The sequence below is a fragment of the Podospora pseudocomata genome, chromosome 3 (genome assembly GCF_035222375.1).
Source record: "Podospora pseudocomata strain CBS 415.72m chromosome 3, whole genome shotgun sequence".
Classification (NCBI taxonomy): domain Eukaryota; kingdom Fungi; phylum Ascomycota; class Sordariomycetes; order Sordariales; family Podosporaceae; genus Podospora; species Podospora pseudocomata.
Genome location: NC_085887.1, coordinates 477,887 through 497,141, shown reverse-complemented (window position 1 = coordinate 497,141; position 19,255 = coordinate 477,887). Strand labels below are relative to the sequence as shown.

The 19,255-nt window shown below is 53.4% G+C and overlaps 8 protein-coding genes across 8 annotated transcripts; 4 read left to right on the top strand and 4 right to left on the bottom strand.

The window, feature by feature from the left end:
• Positions 1-4,690: 4,690 nt before the first annotated feature.
• On the bottom strand, positions 4,691-7,708 carry QC762_301520 (uncharacterized protein; the record flags this gene model as incomplete). The annotated part of the gene is made up of 1 exon (XM_062888456.1): positions 4,691-7,708. One exon carries the CDS (start codon positions 7,706-7,708, stop codon positions 4,691-4,693), a length of 3,018 nt encoding a protein of 1,005 aa, XP_062744317.1.
• Positions 7,709-9,536: 1,828 nt separating this feature from the next.
• On the top strand, positions 9,537-11,393 carry QC762_0049000 (uncharacterized protein; the record flags this gene model as incomplete). Its single annotated transcript, XM_062883468.1, has 3 exons — positions 9,537-10,436; positions 10,894-11,127; positions 11,226-11,393. The coding sequence occupies exons 1-3, from the start codon at positions 9,861-9,863 to the stop codon at positions 11,391-11,393; spliced, it is 978 nt and encodes a 325-aa protein (XP_062744314.1). The 5' UTR covers positions 9,537-9,860.
• Positions 9,735-10,222, bottom strand: QC762_0049020 (uncharacterized protein; the record flags this gene model as incomplete). The annotated part of the gene is made up of 2 exons (XM_062883470.1): positions 9,735-10,100; positions 10,205-10,222. The coding sequence occupies 2 exons, from the start codon at positions 10,220-10,222 to the stop codon at positions 9,852-9,854; spliced, it is 267 nt and encodes an 88-aa protein (XP_062744316.1). The 3' UTR covers positions 9,735-9,851.
• QC762_0049010 (uncharacterized protein) lies at positions 11,037-11,324 on the bottom strand (the record flags this gene model as incomplete). The annotated part of the gene is made up of 2 exons (XM_062883469.1): positions 11,037-11,118; positions 11,209-11,324. 2 exons carry the CDS (start codon positions 11,322-11,324, stop codon positions 11,037-11,039), a joined length of 198 nt encoding a protein of 65 aa, XP_062744315.1.
• Positions 11,394-12,304: 911 nt separating the features above from the next.
• On the top strand, positions 12,305-12,959 carry QC762_0048990 (uncharacterized protein; the record flags this gene model as incomplete). The annotated part of the gene is made up of 2 exons (XM_062883467.1): positions 12,305-12,549; positions 12,830-12,959. The coding sequence occupies 2 exons, from the start codon at positions 12,305-12,307 to the stop codon at positions 12,957-12,959; spliced, it is 375 nt and encodes a 124-aa protein (XP_062744313.1).
• On the bottom strand, positions 12,347-14,996 carry QC762_0048980 (uncharacterized protein; the record flags this gene model as incomplete). The annotated part of the gene is made up of 2 exons (XM_062883466.1): positions 13,421-14,996; positions 12,347-13,368 (listed from the first exon to the last, which is right to left on the bottom strand). The coding sequence occupies exons 1-2, from the start codon at positions 14,682-14,684 to the stop codon at positions 12,347-12,349; spliced, it is 2,286 nt and encodes a 761-aa protein (XP_062744312.1). The 5' UTR covers positions 14,685-14,996.
• Positions 14,997-15,269: 273 nt separating this feature from the next.
• On the top strand, positions 15,270-16,127 carry QC762_301490 (uncharacterized protein; the record flags this gene model as incomplete). The annotated part of the gene is made up of 1 exon (XM_062888455.1): positions 15,270-16,127. One exon carries the CDS (start codon positions 15,270-15,272, stop codon positions 16,125-16,127), a length of 858 nt encoding a protein of 285 aa, XP_062744311.1.
• A 600-nt stretch (positions 16,128-16,727) lies between these two features.
• QC762_301480 (uncharacterized protein) lies at positions 16,728-19,025 on the top strand (the record flags this gene model as incomplete). The annotated part of the gene is made up of 3 exons (XM_062888454.1): positions 16,728-17,148; positions 17,204-17,718; positions 17,784-19,025. The coding sequence occupies 3 exons, from the start codon at positions 16,728-16,730 to the stop codon at positions 19,023-19,025; spliced, it is 2,178 nt and encodes a 725-aa protein (XP_062744310.1).
• Positions 19,026-19,255: the final 230 nt, after the last annotated feature.

The following is a 19,255-nucleotide window of genomic DNA, read 5'->3' as shown; positions in this document are numbered from 1 at the left end:
TGGCAGCCTCACGCTTCACCTCATCTCATAACTGAAGCAGGAAAAGCAGGCGGTGTGGTGGAGCATGGGCCACTCAGAGCTGCTCATCGACTTACCCCTCCATCGGCCCAACCCCTCTCTCTCTCTCTCGTGCCCCTCCTTTTCCCAGCTTCCCTCTTTTCCAACCACCACTGGTCACCACGATGACACCCAGTGGCGCCAAGATTGGCCTCGACAAATTTCCCTCTCCTGATCTTCGCCAGTGTGTGACCCGAAGAGTTTTTTCCTTCTTGTCTACAGCATACGACACGACCTACTCAGATCTTTGACCGACAGAACCGGAGGGGCAACCCACACGTGATAGGCATTTTCCCCTTGAACAAATCGCGTCATCGGCCCTCCCCCAATCTGAATAACTGCTCATTTCTTTGTCTGTTTGCTGAGAAATTCGAGAAATTTCTGCTCGTCACTAGCAACACCGTCCCGCCTCTGTGGATGGCGCTATCTCTCTCTCCCGTGTTGCTCTTCGCTTGGAACCGGTCTGGCGGAAAACAAAGGAAACAAAAACGCCGGGCCGCCTCTCCCAAGGCCTCGGTGTCGGTGAGGTGATGATGGACGGGTGGCCAAAAAAGGCGACCTACCGTGCGTAGCCTGTCTTAGCACTGACAGCAAGCGATTGACATGACACTTTGACAATACCCAAGCGGGGTTCTGACACTAGCTTCCCTCGGGCCTTCTCCTTGCTTCTCTTTTTTTGCTTATCAGCAAAGAAAATCAAGACCAGAACAAGACAGGGCCAAAGCCTGAACAAGAAACAGACCCGAATGCAACTGCTCCCAGGTGGGCCACCACAGGCCAGACAAGACAAGACAAGACAAGACAAGACGAGACAGACAGAGGGGGGGATCAAGACGCGAGTGCTTAAGTGCTTGCATTAGCGTCACCGCCGGAGCGTGCTTGGGCTGCCACACAGCACCTCCTTCTTGCTGCATCATGGGCTTTCTTGGCCCAGACACCAATCAGCGACTGTCAAGCAGCAAACGATTGCAGATGCATGAAGGCACAACCACCCGGCGCCGCCGTTTTCGATTGGGCTTTGGAAACATGGCGGTGAAGATGGGGAGTCGACCAGTGAGAGAGCCCACGCAGCGGCTTGTCGGCAATGCATCCTGTTCTGATATTGGGATGGCATGTGGGTTGGGTGATATGGCTCTGGGTCTTTGAAAGTCCAGTCCGCCTTCCCATGCTGCACGAGACAAAGAAAGGGGAAATCTGAACCGTCAAGGCGCAGGCTTGCAGGTCTGATGCAGACGGAAGACGTGGTGTTACCTGCGCTACTGGTGCGCTATCACCAGGCCGATTCCGATTTCCAGTTGTTGACGATCCAAGGTGTGTGAAAGTCATGCCTGAATGGGGATATCAAGACGTTCTTCATGGAGCTTGCGAAGCTTTTCGAAATATTGAGTGTGAACAGCGCCACAAGCGCACATATTGATACTATGCCGTGTTTGGTTCTGTCTGCGGTAAGCTCCACGCCGCCGACAGACCTATGTACGAACCTACATATATTGCGGAGAGAGAGTCTGGGGGCTGACACCAACACTAAGATGAGCGGCGCGGAGAGTAAGCCCGGTCCGGTCCGTCTCAACAAGTGTGAGCCTGTCAGTCCGTACTCTGTGTAGGAGCGGACACAGTCATCATCATCATGTGTGCTGCCGGAATTAATATCCGAACAATGATGACCGCAGAGATCTTGACCAAGATCACCAAGGAGGGACTGGACAAGATGTGATGAACCAGCCGGCCGGCATACCTCCAGCCCAGGTTGTTGAATCTTGCATAAGTATACTACTGCCTAGGCAAAAGCTAGGGGAAGGGAGATTTATTCTGGAAGTCTAAATCACACCGCTCTGGTAAAGAGAGTTGGGACGACTCCGACCTCCCTCTTGGCTGGTAGGCGGGTGCCTGAGTCAACCAACCCACGAGGATTGCAGATTGCTGCCTCTCAGACCTCATGCACAGTAGCTCCAACGACCGGAGTATAGCCGTCGATAAAACATGCAGAGCACGGGGTAAAATAGGCAAGCCACAGACATGCTCATGATGGATCTCGTTTCCTGCTTTTCGCCTCCTTGGCGTACATACTTTCTCCCACCAGACCATGCCTTGGTGTGGCAGTGCAACTCCTCAGTTTTCTTGTCTTTTGACTCTTTTTCTCCGCATACTACCTACCTACCACATTAACAGCAAATTTGGTTTGGTTCCTCAAACTAAAGGTGGTGTGTGTGGCCGGCTATCACGGGCATTTCCCCTATTATCTCTCCACCATAGCTGTCTGTCTGCCTGTGTGGCTATCTCCAGATTCTAGGCAGGCAGAGAGAGAGAGAGAGAAAGAATATCGCTTGCCGCACAGCATGATGCAGCATGCAATATCAACCCACTTGCTTGTGGAGATGTGTGCCCAGTTACTAGAAAAAACCGGTAGGAGACACTGCCGGCATGCCCGGCTTGTTCCCCTCTATCTCGACGGTATTCATCAAACACCCCCCATATGTCCCCCCTCACCTAAAAAAAAAAAAAAAAAAAACTTGATTTGGAAAAAGCGGTTGATGGCGTGGTTTTCTTCTATCTGCCTTGGACCTACACTATGGTGGTATGGGAAAAGGTCCAGATGCTTTCGATCTGTGGTCTGGTCCTTGCCTACAACCTACACCACCATCCATCCATGATGCATGATTGTGGATTTGAGGAAAACCCGGCAGGCTTTTTGTTGCGCAGTAGAGACGGCGGTGCTGCATGCGGCCAGTCGCTCATGTGAGTTGAGAAGACAGGGAGAGGGGCTGCCGTACCTAGGCAGATGTGGCACAGCTTTTCCGCGGGAGGGAAAAGACGCTGCTGACTGATCAGATGTGAGTTGGTGGTGTAGGTCCATGAACAAGAGAGTTAGGTCCGTCCAGGATGCGACACGAACCGTTGCTGTGAGGGTCAGGTGCTCGTGAGGGAGACGGCGAAAGGGACCTACCGGACCTAGTGCCGGTTCCGGGGAGAAGAGCGCGGCCCCTCTGCATGATTCCAAGGTTGTATACATGTCTCTCAGACTCGGTCAAAGGGGGGAAGTGGTAAAAGGGGCTGGCTGCATCCGGAAATGGAAGCAAAGTAAACACCAGACGTCCTCCATCCATCACACACACGCCCCCCCCGTTTGGACCTACGAGTGGGGATCTACAGGAAAACAAAACCGAGTGCCAATGGGTCTAAGGGGCTTCAGTTGGTCGTCCGCCTCAGTAGACGAAGCGAGGAGGAGATACTCCCGAGTTTTCTGACTGTTAGGTCCAATCGTTTTAGGTCCGCGTGAAACGTGGCGCGGCTGAACAGCTCTCGGATAAGGGAAAAAAAAAAACAGGTCCAGGAAAGGCCCAACGGTCCGATAAATGATTATTCTAGGTCCAAAAACGTCCAGGATAGGTCCAAAGACCGCTGGAAAAAGAGACACCAAGGTCCAGCTAGGTCCAACCTAGGTCCATCGTAGGTCCAACGTAGGTCCAGCGTAGGTCGAACGTAGGTCAGGAATTGTGAATAGGTCCCAGTCGTGAGAAGCATAAAGCCTGCATCCGAAGTCCTCGCGAGTCCTCTGTGGCTAAGACGATACGAGCCCTACGCGTAGAAGCACACCAACATAGATTCAGCAACGGCCTGCGGGGAATCCCGATAAACGGACGAGTCAATCTTCCCCCTCAACCCATTTTAAGCCACGGCTGGCTGATGGTAATGTCATGTGGGAGTTCGTCGCTCGGTAGTTTGAGCCCTTGACAGAAGTATTGAGTTTCACGCTGTCGACCCATTCTAACGGCGTGGAGTGACGATCTTAGACCACGGCATCTGTGGGGAGCGGACGTGTCAGAAGTATATACCTGTCAGCCTTGGACCCAGCCGTTGAGAGGATCCCCGGAGGAAACTGCCACGACAGGATCTCAAGCGATTAGGGGGGAATGACGTCGGGAGCTTGATGGCAGGAGGTTTAGAGCCAATGGGCGTAATGCGGAGAGAAGTTTCTAGTCGTTACTGGAGGTTGTTATTGTTGTGACAGGAGATCGTAGTATTCCTATGTGAAAATATGAAGATTAGGTTCTCATATGAGTAACTAAGACGGCGACAAGGATTGAGATGAAAGGATTTGACATGTGTTCCCACTTGATCAGTGCTGTCTCATGGCGGGCGAGCTACTGTAACTATCCAATGCTGACGCTGTTGAACCGGGCATGGAAGTAAACCATGCGTGTTGAGACGGAAGAGATCAGGTGGTTCACGTGGAATGTATCATGATCTAAAAGGCATATCACTGATGGCAAGCAAAGCCCTGTATCAATGAATGGTATGGAGCTATAAGCTCAACCAGCACCTTGAGAGCACAATCACGAACATATGGTACCTGGACTGGAAAGACAAGGTCAAAAGACAAAAAAGGAGTCAATCAAGCCTAAAAAGAACAGGGAAGACCAGACGCGAAAAAGATTACGCGCGTGTGTCAAGGAAAAATAGGGATACACCTCGAGCTTGACTAGAACAAAGTAAAAGAAAATAAATAAAAAGACTTCAAAAAGGGGATTTTAGCACCACCCGCAAACCCGACCCATCGCTGAATCAAGCCCCCTTTTTGTCTCGCCGCCCTCTTCTCTGGATATCATATAACTCTCCCAGCCCCGATACCACTCTAAGGAGACGGAGTCAAAACAACGCTACCCTGTCCCAAGACTGGCCACCCGGGCACCACCGTTCCCGGAATCGTCTGCAGAATCGTCACCAAATTCACCATGATCAACCAAACAGGCACCGGGATTGTCCCGCTGCCGTATGTGCCGTATGCCTTTTCAAGGATGTTGAGCGCAGCAAGAAGTTCTGTCGCGTTGCTCAGACCAGGAGCCTGCCTCTTGTCCGAAGGCTTGAGTGGACCACCCGGAATGGTAGGCTGAGGGACGATGGGCGCGCCGGGGACGTATGGCTCAGGAACCAAAGGACCACCGGGGATTGTGGGCTGGGGAACAACGGGCGACCCGGGGACGTTTGGCTCGGGAACCAAAGGTCCGCCGGGAACAGTGGGCTGGGGAACAATGGGACCACCAGGGATGGGATTGCCAGGGACGATGACGGTCCAGCCCGGAACTGACTGGCCGCAGAGTTGAAGCGCGGTGACAATGACTTGCTGAATGAGGAGGATGGTGGTGGGAGCCTTGGTGACGTCCTCACCGTAGGCAATCTGGAGAGCCGCAAGGGCAGCGCGGAGGCCAAGAATGTCAATCACCTTGCAGGTCCGGCCACCAATGGTGATGCTGTCGGCTTGGCGCTTCGGCAGAGGGGTGAGAACGTGAAGGGAGCGGTCGACCTTCACGCCATACAGCTCGAGAATGTCAGCAATGGTGGAGAGAGTGATCCAGTTGGCGAAGGAGGGTTGGCCGGCAGCAGTAGCGAGCTGTGCCGTGGTGAGAAGCTCCTTGTAGGCCTCCTCGAGACCGGCAAGGTCGAACTCGGCAGAGAGCACCGGGGTGTTGCGCTTTGGAACCGTCAAGATAGGGCCATAACTGGGACCCTCGCCGGGCTCAACACCGCATCCCCTGAGGAAGTTGATAAGCGCCCGGACGACAACCATCTCTTCGGCAGTGAGTTGGTCCTTGAGCAGCATCTGTTGGAGGGCATCCTGGGCACCCTTGATGTTGGGGCAAAGCTTCTCATAAGCGCCAATGGCATTGACATCAACCACAGGCGAGCGCTTGCCGGGAGTGAAAGAAGTCTCTGACCCAGGCGGCGCGGAAATGTTGGTGATGCCGGCAAGGTGCTTAAGAGCAGCCTTATAAGCAGCAATCAGCTGGTAATCCTCCTTGGTCTTGTTCTTCTTGTTCTGCAGGACCACCAAGTCCTTCTCAATTTGAACAATGAACTTCTTGGGGTTGGTAGCAGCATCAGGCGGGAGCTTGAAGATCACGTCGCGCTTGCCCGGGGTGAAGCTCGTTCCAGTCCCAGGGGGGGCCGAGATGTTGGTGATCCCGGCCAAGTACTGGAGGGCAGCCTTGTAGGCAGCAATAAGCTCGAGGTCCGCCTTGGACTTGTTCTTCTTGTTCTGGAGAAGCACAAGGTCCTTCTCGATCTGCACAATGAACTTCTTGGGGTTCGTGGCAGCATCAGGGGGAAGCTTGAACACGGCATCACGCTTGCCAGGGGTAAAAGTGGAGCCTGAGCCGGGGGGCGCCGAGATGTTGGTGATGCCGGCCAAGTAAAGAAGTGCGGCCTTGTAGTCGGCGATGAGTTCGTAGTCGGCCTTGGTTTTGTTCGGCTTGTTCTGCAAGGCGATCAACTCTGTCTCAAGCTGTTGAATGACGCGCTTGGGGTTGGTGGTAGCATCGGGGGGAAGCTTGAAGACATCACGTTTGCCAGGAGTGAAGGTGCTCCCGGATCCAGGGGGGGCCGAGATATTGGTGATGCCGGCCAGATAGAGGAGAGCTGCCTTGTAATCAGCGATGAGCTGGAGATCCTCCTTGGTCTTGTGCCTCTTGTTCTGCAAGGCGATCAGCTCCTTCTCCAGCTGTTCGATCACCCTCTTGGGGTTGGTCGTGGCGTCAGGGGGGAGCTTGAAGGTATCACGCTTCCCGGGAGTGAAGGTGCTGCCAGACCCGGGGGGGGCTGAAATGTGAGTAATGCCGGCCAGGTAGAGAAGCGCATCCTTGATAGCCTGGATTTTGGCGATGTCATCCTTGGTCTTGCGCCTCTTGTTCTGCAGGACGATCAGCTCCCTCTGCAGCGTCTCGATGACCTTCTTGGTGTTGGTGATGTAGTCGGGGGGCAGGAGCTGGAAGACGTCCTCGCTGCGCTTTCCCGGGGTAAAAGAAGTACCGGTTCCAGGAGGTGCTGAGATGTTGGTGATGCCGGCCAAGTAGAGCAGAGCCTCCTTGAGATCCTTGATCAACTCGATGTCCTGCTTAGTCTTGTACTTTTTATTCTGCAAGGCGACGAGGCGGGCCTCCAGTCGCACAATCACCTGCTTGGTGTTGGTCGCATAGTCAGGCGGGAGGGTAAGCTTGGGTGGCTTAGGGGCCTCGGCTTCCCGCTTCTCTTTGGGCGGGAAACTCGGGGCAGGCCAGTTGGGAGGCAGGATGAGCCCGCCACCGCCGCCGCTGATGGGCGGAAGCATGCATGGAGGCTGCTGGTCAAGCGGCACAGACGGCAGGCAGACGGGCATGCCACCCCCGGGAAGGCCTGGGTTGCCAGGGTTCAAAGAGCCCGGAGGGCCTCCGATGATGAGTGTCTGGCGGGCTTCGACGCCTCTCTTGTTCTTGGGCACGGTGAGGATTGGTCCCAACAAGCACGGCGGCTGACCTTTGAGGGGGATCGTTACCAGGCAAGGCTTGAGAGGGCCTTGTCCTGGGATGAACTGGGATCCGCCATCGCCAATCCAAATCTGACGTTTATCGACCGAATCGGCGTCTCTCTTGTCCTTGGGAGGGAGGTAGAATCCGGGTGGAAGGGTAACATCACCAGGGATAGGTGGGAGGAGGCATGGAGCCTGAGGGGCGCCGGAGCCGTTCTCGAGACAGGGTGCAATGGGTTGATCGGGGCCGGGCCAGAACACGCCTCCACCATCTCCGATCCAGATTTGCCGAGTCTCCACAGTCGGGGCCGATGGAGCAGCCTGAACGGCGCCCAGGCCGAGAAGGGACAGGGCGAAGACAGATCCGGCCATGATGTGGCGGCGGAGCTGGTTTTGAGGGGGAGATATCGTTGTCGACTCCTGAGGGTTCACGATTGACGTCGTGTATCTCAAGAGCCCGGATCAGGTGGCGGTTCCCATGTGTTGATATACACAATCCTCGCCTTCTCCCGTCCCCTGCCCGTCACCCGTTTCACCATGGCATATCCAGTGTCGCCATCTTCACCACAACCCCCGGTGAGAGTATTAATAGAAGCCTGCAATGATATCGACGCACCGGCCCCGCTCCCAGAACAACGCGAGGAACGCCCGAAGCTGTGATGTGGTTGATGCTGTGGAGGTGAGTTTGGTGGCGACAATCTGTGAGCAATATGGAATAGATGAAGCAACGAGGGTGAGAGCCAAATGGCGATATGGTTCGGCTTATTTATCCGGGGCCGTCAACAGGCGTCGTTTGGCCATGGGCCAGTCTCGGTCAGGCGTCCAGACACGACGATAAGTGAACAAGCCCAGGGTAAGGTTGCACTGTGAATAATTGTGCCTATATCCATAGCGTAGTCAAGCCAGTTTGGGTCATCGGCGGTCCAAGGCCGCAATAAACCGAGTTGACTCTGAACACAAAGTTGCGGGAGGAGCCTTGCTATTTTTGGACCGACACCGTCGTGATTTCCAAGTCCTCTCCTCCCCCAACCTCCAGAGAGAACGCTGCTCTCACTACTTAGCCCGCACGCTCGATGGCGGTAGTTGTCCACTAGACAGGAGACTCGACTCAAAGCTGTTACATCGGATAGCCAAGACCAAAGGGCTGGCCGGGAAAACGGGCATGAGAATGTGAAATGCTGCGGTTCTTAAGCCGCACTGCATCGGCTCTTATGAAAGAGATGGAGTGCATTTGCACTTTCACTTTGGCGCATGTTGGCGATGCGATCTTTGAAGCCATCACCACAACCGACTGGTAGTCTGAAGTTGACACTTGTCGTCGTTGGTCATCACATGGGAGGGTTCCACAGGGAACTTTTTGGCATGTCCAAGAATAGAAATAGAGTTGACCGTGGTTCTCATTGATCCGGGTATCTGGAGACAGTGGCATGTAATAACAACAGCTGGTAGCAACGCCCGAGCTTCTCTGCCAGAGGTAATCTGTTTCCAGGAAACGAAGACGACACTGCTCTGGGGCGAGACCCGACTCATCAGTGTATGGTTCCATTTGTGTGCCCACATTCACTATCGGGGTCTGCAGGTAATATGCCAGGGACATGACACCGTTGCGTTGAGTTTTTGGGAAGAGCTGGTGGTTGGTGTGCACCTGCGGGAGTTGAGGGTAAGAAATGCTGTGATATTTGCTTTTGGTCAGGATGGAGGATCGGTCTCCGTTGGGGCTAGAGCTTTACATTGTGATGCCGTGCAATTGATCGGCATCGAACATCCGTTTGCTGCTGGAAGCGATTCGAGGAAAGGACAGGTAAGCGAACAGCGAACCGCGGAATGAAAGCGAACCGAAATGGTAGCACTGTGAACGGTGACTTTTGGTAAAGGGATAATCTGCTGGCAGCTGGTAAACATTGGACCTTTGGCTGGGTAAGGGAGTTGGGCCGCGTCATTGTGAATTTCTGAGAGGTTGAGTTGGGGAGCCTGGGCGGTCGAGGCCATCGATGGTGTTGAGTACCTACCCTACGTACCTATGGAGTATGGCACACCCCGTTAGTGCTCTGCGGTGCATGGGCAGGCAGCTACTAACAGCGGGGTCAATTACGGTAGAGACCACTGAAGCTGGCAACTGCTCCCACATGCAAACGGCTCCTCCCAGTTTGCGGCGGCCTCGGCATTTATTGTGGATCTCGCTCAACCTCTGCCAGGTGGACAGCCTTCAAACGACTCGAAATCCCAACAAAACCACGCCCAGACAGCACATCAAACCATGCCATCTTGAAGCATTGTTGGCAGGGAATGGATTCTTGGTCTATCTGGTCGTCGTCATCATCCCGCAGAACCGTGATATGTATGTTCATGGACAGAGACATAAAATCAAGTAAAGATTGGATGGTAACCAAGAAGCCAGTCTCACAACAAATGCAAAATATCGTTACATGCCCCTTTTCTTGCCTCTGAGCACCTCCAGAGTAACACTTGTCACACCAAAGTGGGTAGGTAGTCATCCAGCCGACCAGCCGTCCCTTCAACCGCCATGCCCGGCCCCGCCAAACAAAATCCCGGCACCACCGGTCCAGGCTCCGGCTCCGGCCTCCGCAAACGCCGCCCCTCCCTCACCGAAACCATCGTCCAAACCGCCACCGACATCGAGCAAAGGCTCAAACTCCTCCTCTTCGACCAACTTGAGCCATGGCGCCGTGACAACCCCTCCATCCTCCGCGGCTACCGCCCAACCTCGTACTCCTTCCGCGCCTCCTTCAGGTCGTTGTTCTACCTCCACAACGAATCAGTCAACATCTGGTCTCACCTCCTCGGCGCCTTCTTTTCCGTCATTCTGGCCACATACCTGTATCTCTTGATCCACCCCCGCTTTGACACCGCCTCCTCGGCCGACATCTTGGTGTTTTCCTGCTTTTTCGCGGGCGCCTTCTTGTGCCTGGGGATGAGCGCGACGTACCATGCGATTAGCAACCACTCGGACAAGGTGGCCAAGTGGGGGAACAAGCTCGACTACACCGGCATCGTTTTCTTGATAGTGGGGAGTTACGTGCCGGCGCTGTGGTATGGGTTTTGGTGCGAGCCTGGGAAGCTGACGGTGTATCTGGGAGCGGTAAGTTTTTCTTCGTTTTTTCTTGAGGGTCTTTTGTTTCGTAGGACGTGTGCGGGGGGACATAAGGTAGATAGAGGGGAAAGTGCTGTTTTGAAGAATTGGGCTGGAATTGTGCAAAGATGGAAGAGGAAATGTGTGTGCTTGTTGGTCAGGTTATGGGGGAAATCTGTATAAGGAGGGGAACAGTATCGCTCTCACTTGAGCCTTTGAAAGTCATCTCGCTAGAGACCTGGGGCTTCTCACTCGAGTTGTTGTGATAGGGTTCTCGCTTGAGGTTTTGGTGGCGTTGTTCGCAAGATAGCCAGGGGAAAGGCGCGGTGCCGTTGAAAATAGGGTCACTGTGAAAAAATAAGGAAGGGATGGGGGAACACTTGTTGGACGAAAAAGGGGCACGGTTGGATAGGGGGAAGGTGTAAGGTGTTTTGACGTTGAAGAGAAGCTGACTGAACCGATACAGATCTGCCTCTTAGGCTCTGGCTGCATCATGGTATCGTGGTTCGACCACTTCCGCACTCCCGCTTGGAGGCCTTACCGTGCCCTCATGTTCGTGTCTTTGGGTCTCTCAGGGGTATTGCCTATTATCCATGCGTTAATCACTCTCTACACATACGACGAGCTTAACAAAAGAATGGGTCTTAACTGGGTCATCTTCCAAGGGGCGTTGTATATTTTTGGGGCGTTCCTATATGCGGTCAGTATTCTCCTGTTTGTGGGTACACTCCCTGTGTTACCAAGATCAGTACGGACAGGGAAAGAGAGGTTGAAGACTGACGAAAAGACATGGGATAGGTTCGTTTCCCAGAGCGTCGCTTCCCAGGAAAGTTTGACATCTTTGGAAGTTCTCATCAGCTTTTCCACATCTTTGTCTTGCTTGCCGCGGCCTCGCATTTATACGGAATGACAAAGGCTTTTGACTTTCACCATTCTACCGGTGTCGGAGCATTGTGTGCTTCATGATCTCGGCTCAACTCAGGACGCAAGCATGAGAGGAGAAGAAGACATCACCAAAAATAGAACTATTTTTGGAAATAGGAGATTTAAGGGTATTGATGGAAGCATGTTACTGGATACCACTTCATCACAACGAACGAACCACAAGACAAAAGGACGCGTATATACACCAGACACATACAGAGAGTATGCATATTGAACATATCTAATTTGCATAGCAAAGTACTAAACAGCTCATCATCCAACCGAAGTAGACCAGGGGCAGCACTGATAATGCAACTAATTTCCCATTTCACCTTCCGAAGGGTGGCATTTGGGTATTTCCTCCGAGAGAGAGAGAGAGAGACAGCCCGCTCTTACCCGGCAAGCCGTCTAACCGTTTGGCCGTTTGACAATTGTTCCGTGGCCTGGTGGTGGTGTGGTGTTTTCTCGGGCATCTCGAGTGTCGAGAGCATAAACTTCAAACTGCCCGAGTTCGAGGTTACATTGGGAGACAAAGGTGCATGTGGAGGGTAGCACGACACTGACAAACCGTTGCTACTGGTGCTTGCTTGTTGCAATGCAGCAAGCACGTAGCTCGCCAGAGTATCATTCATGAGGTCAAAAAAAGGCACACCCACTGTAGACTTGAGCTCGACTGGAACCGGCCAGATCTTCATTGGCAATCCACGGCCTTTCAAGAACGGTTCCGGAAGGTTGCTCTCGATAGCATGGGATTTTGCGGGGCTTGCGAGTCCGGTACCTGAACAGCGAACCATCTGGGCCAACCCACCCCGGTCGCCGGCTCCGACCCCGTAGCCCGTCTACGACTGCCCCTGAACGCCGACTGCGACACGGCCATTCTCGATTTCCACAACTCTCGATCCCGTCGATCCGACCTCAATTCAGGGGCTCTTCATGAGCCGAATGCAGGGTCCATGCTGAGAGTTATTTCGCTGAGTCTCTGGCTCTTGAGCTCTTTACGCTCTAAAGTCTTCCACGCCCAGGTCCATGACTTTGATGATGCCGGAAGCCATGGCGCAGGCAGCCCAGCAACTGAAGTTAGTATTCGGGTTCCACGCAACGGCCGTGACTCTGGTCAGTGGCTCGTGGATTACGACCCTGGACGCGAGCTTTTCCTGCAGCTCCCCTTCAAGGTCGTGCTCCTCTTCAGGCTGTTCAGGTTCGAGACCAGCATTCTTCTTGGGCCTACCCTTCTTCTTCCCGCTGGCCGTGTACTTGCTCTTTTTCTCCCTCTCCAACCTCTTCTTACGGTCCATTTCTTTTCTCTTTTCTGTTCGCGGGTCATCGTTGACCTCGGGCAAGTATCCCTGGAGTATCCGAACTGCACCGCGGATGGAATTGCCCTGGCTGCTCCGAGTAGCGACGACTGGTCTGTATTCATGCTCAAAGATCTTGAGTTTCCTCAGCGGTTCCCCTTTCTGCTTAAACAACTTCTGCAGTGCGTTGCAAGCGAAGACCGACCCATCTGCGCAGCCGACAAGAATAAAAGGGTGCGTCGTGCCAACCGAGACACAAGTTAGCGTGTTGGGACCGGTGCAGATGCTGCGGGCCTGGGCGAAGAAGCGATGATGGAGAAACGCAATGGTGGTGTTGGGAGTGGACGAGGGGTACAGCGCCATGAAGCCTTGCATCGACTCGTTCCAACAGAGCAGATTGGGCTGGAAGCTAATCGCCGGAACCGGGAAGTAGGTGAACTCGGAGCTGGGGTGTGACATGTCGGTCAAAGTCGCGCAGCCGCCCACGGGGACGGAGGCGACCAGATATGGATTCGACGGATAGGCCGAGCAGATGTCGATAACGTAGGTCGTGTGAGCACCGTGGCGCTGCAGCAGCGTCTTGGGATAGACTGACCACAGCGTGATTGATCCATCACTGTGACCAAGCGCGAGGCGGTTCGTGTTAGCCCAGGTTAGGCAGGTAACCTCAACGTTGTAGTCATTGTCCTGTCCAAACGTGACCATCGGTGCCTCCATACAAGCTGTAACGGGTTAGCACTCGTCTTGGGCCGAACTATTTGGGGCAACACGAACCGTAATCGGGTACTTGATCTTCATGGATCGCCTTACAATCTATGACGCGGACTCTTCCATCGCTGCACAGCACAGCAAGAATGCCGTTGGTTGAAGGCGACGCGGACTCGTCCATGGGGACTGGACAAAATTGCATACGCTTGGGTCGGCCCCACGAAAAGCACTTTGCCCCCAGAAGACGGGAAGGTCGTTTGGTAGGCGTTGCCATCCCTTCCTTGCTGCTGTCTTCTTCAGCAGCGAATTCCCAAAACTGGACAGATCCTTGGATCTCCGAAGTAGCATTATGGTTGCCGGAATTCTCTTCGACGACGAGGGACCAATCTTGGTCCGAGAAAGGGATGGTAGCTACCGCAAGGACCTGTCTGTTGTTCCTGAGGAAGAAAGGTGCCCAAGCTATTGCCAGAGGAATGCCCCCAACATCAATCATCCACCCTCTCGATCGAGCTTCTTCACCATCTGTGACGATATCATCCTGTGTAAATGGCGAACCGTTTTCTGCTATCTCCAAGCTTCCGCGCCGAGGCAGAATGAACTCTCGCTGGCGATCCCATGGCCCCAGCAGCGTCACCAGCTCTCCATTTGCGTTTGGTACCAGACTTTCCCCCTGGTGGGCGGCAACGTGATGGCAGACCTGGAGCTCCTCAACGGGACAATGAAGGTGGTACCTCTCATACCACTTTGATGCTGCTAATGTCTGGTTCTTCTCAAAGCCTTGCGGAACCCAAGGGCTCGGCATGATGCCTCTGACTGCTGAAGCGCCGGCTTTGGGAGGCAGAACGGGGAAGGCGCTCCATTTGGTTTCCAAAGCCCAAATAACTCTGATGCGAGGGATCTCAGGACCGTACATGGAATCTCTGAGGGCCGAATAGCGAGCATAGCGTCTAAGCGGACCGGCATACACGCGGGTCACGATGCGCGTTTCCAAAGGGTAGTGGGGGATGTCGTGGAAGCCTTTGCGAGACTGTATCATGCCGGCACCGGCATTCCGCTTCCCTTTTTGTTGAGACTTTGAAGCTGTGGTCGTTTTTGGATTCCCATCCTCGTCTACCTCATCGCCATCGCTACTGGGGTCATCGTCTGCGCCATGGCCGTCTCCGTCAAAGTCAGGTACACCGTTGGATCCGGAGCCAAAGTCGTCGTCGATATCCCTGTCGTTATCCGGGACCTGAATCGGCTCCTCATCGTCATCGAGCACAATGCTGCTTGCCTCATTGTAGTTTTTCCTCACACCCCTCGCGCTTCGTCGAGCTGGTCGAGGCGCCATGTGGGGCAGATGTGCTGCAGGAAGAGATGAGGCTCGAAAGTCACAGATTCAGGATATCATCGGCCAACCGATAAATGCAATGTCATATGAAGTAGAAAGCTGAAAAGTCTATAGTGATGATTGCAAATGACAGATGCTGATAAGTAACCCAGACGTTGTTGTTGGATTGGCTGCGGTTTGTTCTAGTAAAATTACTTGAAAGCTCCAATCTGAAAGCTCAGAGTCGAGAGTTGGAAAGCAAAGGTGGGAGTAAAGTGGGGAATGGTGGGGGTCGAATCGCGCAAGGGTTAGGGTTCTGATGATAACATCTTCCTTCGTGCCGCCGGCTACACATACGCACGCAAAGCTTTTCAGTCATGGCCTCGAAAACCGGGATGACGACATACAGACACCCAACATGAAATTAAGTTTGCGCTCTGCTCATGTCTGTGGGCTGGACAGGGCCTCAGCTTTCCAGGTTTCCGGTCCCCAGATGGCGTCGTCATCCGAGACATTCGTTGTCTTCACTTTTTCTTTTCCATCCCTTGCTCATCCAACTCCCGAGATAAACTCATCGGCCAGGTGCAGCAACTGACAACGGCCCCTATGGAGACGCTCAACGAGCGTCAGTTCGACCGGCTCGAACACGACTTCATCACGGCCCTTCATATCCTCCACTACCACCGTGTTCTCGATGCGTACGGCCACCTCTCTGTTCGAAATCCCCTAATGAGAGATACCTTCATAATGTCCCGTAACATGGCCCCTGCCTTGGTCTCCAGCGCTGATGATCTGATAACCCTGACCATCGACGGGGCCAAGCCGACAGACACGTCAAACCAAAACCAGCTGTTTAGCGAAAGGTTCATTCACTCGGAAATTTACAGGCAGTACCCGAGTGTCAACGCCATTGTGCACAGTCATTGTCAGGCTGTGTTGCCATTCACCATCAATCGAGTACGACTACGGCCGTGTATCCACCTCGCTGGTTTCCTCCGTCCTGAAGGATGCCCTGTATTTGACACCAGGAATCATGAGGGGATGAGGCTGGGGCCGGCTCACTCTGAAAATCCACCAGATGATGGGAGTGGGAGCAGCGGCTTGCTGGTCAAAGACGAGTTTCTGGGCCGGAAATTGGCCTACAAGTTTATCGACACGAAAACAACCGTGGTGCTCATGAGAGGGCACGGCTTTACTACTGTGGCCTCCAACCTACAAAATGTCGTCTTCCAGGCGATATATACGGCCCAAAATGCCGCGGTGCAAAAGGAGGCCATCATCATGCAAAATGCCGCCATGGCCGTGGTAGGCACCTTTCCGACCGGTGCAGATCCAGGTATTCATTTCTTGAGCAAAGCAGAAGCTACGGCGGCATCGGAAATGTGCGAGGACACCGTCAGGAGACCTTGGGCTCTTTGGCAAAGAGAAGTGGAGGTCTGTCCGCTATATCAGAATAGTGCATAAATAGGAGAGGTCCCTTATGCCATCATCGACATGTGAAAAAGGAAAGTCCACCACACCGACAAGTGTGACGGGATGCAAGATACTCGATTTGGCTGACCTGGGATGTCAGGTGGTTTTTCAGTTGGCAAGGTGCACAGGATGCCCGGTTATCATGAAACAATCAAACATCCCATCCCGAGTTCCAATTTGCTGACCTTTCTCTACCACGAGGGCTCTGAGACATTAGCAGCAATTTTTCTCTGTTTATATGTGTTCTCGGTCGTGACCACTCTGCGCCTTCTATGAAGATGGTGCGCACACAGCTTGTGTTTGTTGGTTGCTTGGGTGGGTAGTTGGGACGGAACAACGTTTCGAGTTGCTCTCTTGACCTTATTCACTCCGAATGTTCGCTTTACATCCATATTCACCTTAGATATTCACTCCAAAATTCTGCTTCAGACCCACCTCACCGACGGCGCCAGGGTGCCCTCTACTGGTACATAAACTGGCAACTCTGTTGTCTTACTGGCCTCCGAGTTACACACCCTCATCGTCAGCAGCTACCCCGGCTGTCTTCCCTCTACCGCGGAAAACCGCCTGCCTTGAGGATCACCGCTCACAATGTCACATTCGTGGAACGAGAACGAGGCCATCGGCATCGAGACCTCGACTCGGGTTCGGTCGACGGACGTGTCCCAAGCCAACTATCCCTCCAAGAAAACCAACAACAAGCACGTCAATGAGAAAAAGTTCGACAGGAACGCAATCGACGGCGGTAATTTGGGGGCCCGTATCCAAGCCCTTACCGACTCCGAGGAAACGTCCTCGATTCTTTTCTGTCCTCATATATGGCAGCGTTACCTTGTGAGGTTCGTCGCGTTTACAGCTACTCTACCGGCGGTGCTTCTGCTATGGGCTGCCTATTACCAGGGACGCACTATTGTCTCTTACTGGACAGGCGATGAGTCAAGCCACATTGCCCTGTCAAGATTGCAAATGCTCTCGGCAACGCTGTTCTTTCTTGTCGAGATTCTGTGGGCCGGTAAGTTTGCTACCTATGTGTCGTATTTTGAGGGGATAGTCTAACAGAGATTTAGTTGACCAACTACTCGTTGCGTGGCAAATCAAAAGCTACAGTTTTTTCGGTACCTGGCGTCCTCGTCTTCGGCTGTTGGGCGAGAACAATCTCCCGTCTGTCGATGTGGTTATTTGCATTTGCAAAGAATCGGAAGCTTTGGTCTACGGAACAGTTCTTGCTGCTTTCGATCTCGATTATCCTCTCGACAAACTGAGGGTCATTGTAACCGACGATGGCGGAGACAGCGCGGTAGAGAGCGGACTTGCTGCGCTCCGAAGCAGAGTCGGAAATGTATTCTACACCTCGAACTACGGCAAAGCAACGGAGAAGCCTCCTGGAGTCAAAGCCGCCAATCTCAACAATGCCCTTCAGTTCATCGACAGTCTTCCTGGAGGCAGAGCGGAATTGACCGCCGTGCTGGATGTAGACATGATTCCCGACAGAGCATGGCTCAGAGCAACGATTCCCCATTTTTACCCAGCTGGGGGATATCAGGAGGACGGAAAAGAGATAGGTTTGGTTTGCGGGGTTCAGGTACGATTTTGATCATTTGGACTATGCGGTGGTGTTGGAAATCTCAACTAACAACTAACTTGTAGACTTTCTACAACATTCCCGACAACGACCCAACCAACCAATCCAATTCTCTCCGTGTCAAATGCTACCACCCCATCCAAGATCAAGCGGGGAAGGGCCAATGCGCCGGGTCAGGCTGGGTCATGCGCCGGAAAGCCCTGGATGACTTACCTGGTGGGCAGTTTCCGACAACCTGTGTCTGCGAGGACTTCTACACGCAGTTTCTTCTGGGCCAAACCAACCACTGGATTACCGCCGCTGTTGCCGAGTATTTGCAATGTGGCCTGGTCCCTGATACCTACCAGGCACAACTCAAGCAATACACTCGCTGGTACCTCAGCAACCTTGCCGTGCAGGACCTTCATCAACTCTCAGGGCACTCCTGGATATCTCTCTTGGAAAAGCTGGTTTGGAAAGCGCCCGTTACCATGGTTGGGTTGATGATGATGCATCTGAAGCCTCACCTCGCCACCCTTCAGCTCATCCTTTTCCCTCTCCTCTTTCTTACCAAGACCCCGCTCATTGTTACGTCCCCCGACAGATCAAAGGAGCTGATCTGGTTGCTCAGGATTCATGCCGGTTCGGTATTCTTTTCCTATCTCCATCACGTTCACATCGGCGTCATGGCAGGGTATAGAGCCTCGATCATGGACTGGGGCATGACAAAGTGGCTAAGCCCGCATTACACAGTTGCTTACATGAAGACATACTTCCCCGGGCTATGCAACTCCACTCAGTCAAAGAAATCCACCGCCGCTGCCTTCGTCTCAACTGGCAGTCTCAAGGACAAGCTCTTCGAACGCTTTCCAGCGCGGCGGGGAGGCCTGTCGAAGAGACTGAACCACATCCTTCTTGAGTGTGGTGTCTGGATGCACTGTGTGGCTGTCACAGCCATACTCGTCACGGCCTGGGTCGCTGTGAAGAATCTTCCCGAGGCCTCAAACAACATGGAGAAGCTCCTCAGTATTCTGCTCTGGGTTTTCTGGCCCTCAAATCAGGCTTTCATTGTTCTTGCGATAGCCTGCTTTACTCCGATCAAGTACGCCATTTGGCCCCCCAACGTCGGCGAGAACCATGACTTGCTCCAGAAGGTCCACAACGGACCGGGGGCGCCCACCTCTTTTCTATTCCGCCCCAGAGAGGAGGCAAAGCGCTGGGAGGAGAGAAGTAATCCGATTTGGGGTGGAGGGCTGGATTTCGTGACGGTTTACACCATTTGGGGTATCTGGGCCGGGTTGGTGTTCATTTGGGCCTGGTGGCTCTAGGCGTTTTCTTTTGATTCTCGGCTTCCTTAAAAGCTGGAAGGAAGAGCATTCAGTTTACATTGGCGAGTGCATAGTGCTCAAACTGATACCTTGGGTCCTTACTTGATTCATAAACCTACCAATAGCTAGCAGACACCAGCGTTGATTCATACACATATTTTGATCCTTCCACTCGGTGTTGTGATACCTGGGCCCCCATGAGGCTTCACCGAAATAAGGTACATTTCGGT